This window comes from Watersipora subatra, chromosome 8 (genome assembly GCF_963576615.1).
Source record: "Watersipora subatra chromosome 8, tzWatSuba1.1, whole genome shotgun sequence".
In the NCBI taxonomy this organism is placed as follows: Eukaryota; Metazoa; Bryozoa; class Gymnolaemata; order Cheilostomatida; family Watersiporidae; genus Watersipora; species Watersipora subatra.
In genome coordinates this window covers 41983331-41988196 of record NC_088715.1, presented here as the reverse complement: position 1 = coordinate 41988196, position 4866 = coordinate 41983331, and the positions used below count along the sequence as shown (strand labels likewise).

General features: G+C 31.7%; 1 protein-coding gene across 1 annotated transcript; it reads left to right on the top strand.

Moving 5' to 3' along the window:
- The first annotated feature begins 371 nt into the window (after nt 1-371).
- LOC137402583 (fucolectin-1-like) lies at nt 372-4175 on the top strand. The gene is made up of 3 exons (XM_068089086.1): nt 372-573; nt 2563-2751; nt 3937-4175. Exons 1-3 carry the CDS (start codon nt 372-374, stop codon nt 4173-4175), a joined length of 630 nt encoding a protein of 209 aa, XP_067945187.1.
- The last annotated feature ends 691 nt before the right edge of the window (nt 4176-4866 follow it).

Here is a 4866-nt window from a genome sequence, read left to right as displayed (position 1 = left end):
TACAATGTAGTATATTAGGTATCATAATAAATATTATATTGTAAATGAAACTAGAACCACCCCTTTACGATGCACCACACCAATTTCTAAAAAAGAACAAGTTTGTGTTCGACATTACTATATGTATATTTTCATATATGATTAAATCTAATATTGTAGACATTTCTATGCTATGACATTATAATACATTGCATTATATTAAATTGTCGAATATTATTCTTCATGATACTATATTGTATTATTATATAATAGTATGTCATAGTACAATGCTAATTGTAGGGTATTTAGTGTTCATGTGTTGCTGCATCACCTTGATTAGTGCAGCATGCGAAGTAAGATACCAAAGGACAGCCATTTTGAAAACCACACCGATGGAAAAAAGACCAGCCATTAGACGATCAATTGAATGCGCTACTGAATGCGAAGCTGCATCTCATTGCCAGGGTTTTGTACATAAGGAACCATTTGATTGTCAGTTTATCGACACAGCAGAGAGAGAATTTCTTGCAGAAGCAGCAGGCATCGACTCAACTGAAGCATATGTAATTTATCTTGACACCAGTGTAGCAAGAGGTAAGAGTGTGCATTTGTTTAAATAGCAAATTCTCTCCTATTTTTTTAGATCAGTTTTATCTGCCACACTTGCCTTTTTTGTTTATAAGTAGGAAAAAACTATTTGAAAGTTAGAAGAGTACAGCTAGCAATTTTATCTAAAATACAAATAGAGAAAAAACCCAAAATAGCCCTATGAAATATTTTAGTGCATTATTCGCCGGTATCTTTTAGGATAGAATAAAAACTATCGTTTAGTGCTTCCGTTATATGTTATAGCTGATTTTACTCTCTATTCATTGTCATTTCATCTATCTATAGAACTCATACCTGTATTCCTGCGCTTATATAATACTCAAGCGTTTCTCCAAATTCTCTAATGAGTAAGTTATTCATTTTACAGAAGACTTCATCACGATTTATGTTTAATTTACAAATAATATTATCATTGTGTTTTGTGTGATCTACGTACGTTTATGTTTAGAACTTACATGTTTATTAATACTTTCTATCACCCTCATATATAATAGTAACTGCGCAGGCTACCGTAACAGTTATATCCGATAATACAAACTTATATCGGGTTGTCCCCTGCAACAATGGCAGCGGATACAACTCAGTGCTGACAACTGTAAAAAATACGGTGAAACTTCATCATTTCAGAATTATATGAATAATTAATTTGTTGCCACCTTGCGAATCAATTATGCATATAATAATTGCGCACTACCATCACGGAGCTGCCAAGTCCACGATTATTGATCAGAATGTTAGTTTAATATAGTGAAGGGCCATGAAGTAAAATGATATGATATTTGTGGTGCCCAAATTTCAAATGTTCCATATTAGCATTACTGAAGCATTACAAACTTCGAGTCAATCAGAAAATAATTACTTTGAGATTGCCATTAAAATACTGTTACCCAGTTTGGAATGAAAACAACAACTATGAAGCTGGTAAAAATGTTATTATTCACAAACAAAAGTTATTAACAATTATATTGTTCAACAAAATAACACAGTTATGTTTATCAATTTAAATTGGTAGATACAAAGCATATATTTAATATTTGACTAAGAAACATCTTTTAGCGTTTTCATTACCTTTTTAGATGGTCTTAATCTCAAATAATTCATTATCATTTGATTTATAGAACTTACATATGTATACCTGAACTTTTACTGTTTATGTTTATGTTTAAATGTAGATGTTTTGTCATTGCCAAACATGTTAAGTTCTTTTACTAGCAATTTTGGATTCCAAATACTGACATACTGATATATAACTCATTTATATGCTACTGATATGTTTAAATTTTTAAATACCAGATATCCACTGCCTGATGATTTTATCTGGTTCTCTCTAAAACAGTATCGTTAATTTATGTAATATTTTGGCAACAGAGATAAAATGCTAAAAAACTAAGAGGTATACCTATATAATATGGTTTCAACTCATACTTGAATACATTTTTGGTTTTCCGTTTATGACACGATACGGCAATACCGTTTTACTTATTAACTTTTCATGGCTCCATTTGTAAAACGGCTTTAGAGTAAAGATGATTATGGTCTGCCCAAAAATAGAATAGATTTATTTATAATAATTAAAGCTTCTCCATATGAATACTGAGGGTTATTCAGGCTCTAAAAATATTTTATATAAAGCAATATGAATAACTGACTAGATGTTCAATTTTTAAAATGATTCAATAACCAAATTCATGTTCGCAAGACAATAATTTAGAAGTTCTTTGAATTTTGAAGAAAACTTGAATTAAAATTTTTAACTTTATGATGTCTCACTGTCAGCCAACTCTATTATACTGTGTGATATTATCTGTTAAAATTCTCTTTGAGCAAAGTAAATACATTAATAAGAATATGACTTGGCAAACAAACATACCAATCTTTTTAAATTTAGCTCAGATCTCCTAACAAGTAGCACAGCCTTACTTAGACATGTGAACAAAACTTTTTAGATTATGTGATAAATGAGATTTTTTGCAGGAAAACCAGCAGAAATGATTAGTACAGCCGACACAAAATTTGGAGCCGAGAAAGGAGTAGACGGAATATATATTCCACCAGGAGATGGATCATCTTCACTTCTTCATACAAAAGACGAAACAAATCCCTGGTGGCGAGTAGATCTGCTGGAGAAATATTGCATTTGGGGTGTCAACATTCTAAATAGAAGTGAGCTTGCAGGCTGAATTACAGTTAATTTTTAACTAAACTTGAGCTAAAAAAAACTCTAAACAGGTTTCGAGTCTGATGGAACAACGCTAAGAACATTATACAATTATATTTGAAACATTACTATTCTATAAATATAATTTAGAATAGTAACTGACACAGTATACGAGAAGACTGCAAAAATAGTATTTAGGAAAGATAACGCTCTGTATTTGTTGAAGTGTAAGAGTAAACGTTTTCAACCGACTTTTGCAGTAAAAACTGTGTATTTTAGTAAATTTTATTTGGGAGTCAGATGTCATTCGTATTTAGCTGATGGGGATCACATTTTAGAAATTTTATTACGTATTACCTGTTGGTTAGTTACTGATAAAAACAACTATCAGTCAATTCTATATAGACATAGAATTTAGTGCGGTAATATACAGAATATTTTTAAGTTACATGTATCATCAAATGGTCAGCAACATTTTCACAGACCTTTAACACAAATTATAGCATCGCTTTTCCAATGAAAATCCATGAAAAGTTTTATTGCGACGAATTGTGCTTCATGTGTGCAATTATGCACTATTGCATTTTTAATCGAATGGGTGTTTAATAGGCTGCTCCTTGGGAATTGATATCTATAACAAGAGAGACAGACACCCATGCTTTTCGCTGGGCCTTTCAGCAAGTTTTGCCTATTTTTATTTTGGAACATTTTGGCAGTCAGATCAGCTTGAACAGTAAAAACGATAACAAACAACAGAAAAATATCAACATATTCTGATCATTGTAATGAAAATCTATCAGTTTATCTTTAATTGATCTAAGAAATGGGAACATATTATTTGCAGACCGGTGCTCTGTTACTTTGTGCAATAAACATTAAAATTGAGTATGTACTTATACCGCTAGTTTCTGAGTTCACTTTACATTTTTATACCTCTGAGCCAAAGAAGGTAACTGATACTGTGATCAGCCCTACTGAAAATGTTGAATAAGCAAAAAATTAGTAACACTGTAGATAAGCACCAGCAAAATAGTAGAAAACTTTGCAGTAAGTTCCAAAATGAAGCTTCAATAAACATGAAAGTTTTATAAAAAGCTGAACTCATTTACGACCTCTGACTTTGCAAGCAGTTCAACAAACAAACTACCTTGAAAAACTATCTCACCTTCTGAGTTCTTATCTAATTTTAGGCTGGAATTTTTACTCACGTTCAGCTAATGCTGCTGTGACAATTGCTGATGATGCAACAGATGTATTCTACAGCTCAGAAAAAGCAGCAAACTTTTGTGGCGGACATAATGGGCAACTAGATAGATATTACACCGTCATTAAATGTGTGTCACCAATTAATGGTCAGCTTGTTCAGATTCAGTTTATGACTACAGCTAATATGAACTTATATGAGATTGAAGTGTACGCTGCTTTGTAAAGAACACCGCAATGACATCACTAACTAATATGGTTATTGATATCTTCAGCTACATGTAGCATTGGTGACAGTCCAAAAATTCGTTGCACTCATTTAATTAGTCAAGTCAGAAAAGTGTTGTATTACTTAATGCTAATCTGTTGTAAACATTTGCTTGAGATGCTAAAACGGTAGCTTTTTATATTTAAATAATAATATAAGAGATGCTTCGGCAGTTTTTGCATGCTTTTGTAGGTGAACCCAGTTATTGTTTAACCAAGTTTAAGGTTAGCAGCGGATCATCAAACACTTGACTTTTAGCGTGTTTTGTTTAATTTGTTGTAGATCCATTGTGGCAAAAATGTGTCATTAAATAAAAATGTTTGTGTCGTATGTTATTGAACACATGATGCCTAATTTTTGAATGTGATGAAATGCATCAGCAACTGAAACCCTGCATCAAACAAATTTTGTTAGTATACATGAAACTGCACTATCACTAGCTGTGTAAAAGCAAGCTGAAAGTTTTTAAAAGTTACAGCATGTTTATAAAGCACTGTTTCTAACAACAGCATGTGCACATAAATGTATATCAAAAACCCTTCACTAAATGCAGAAGAAAGACGCCTAGTCTCAACTAAAACAAGCTTGTATTGAAGACTATTGTACATATATCTTTGTTTATAATGAAATCTAATATTGTAATATTAGA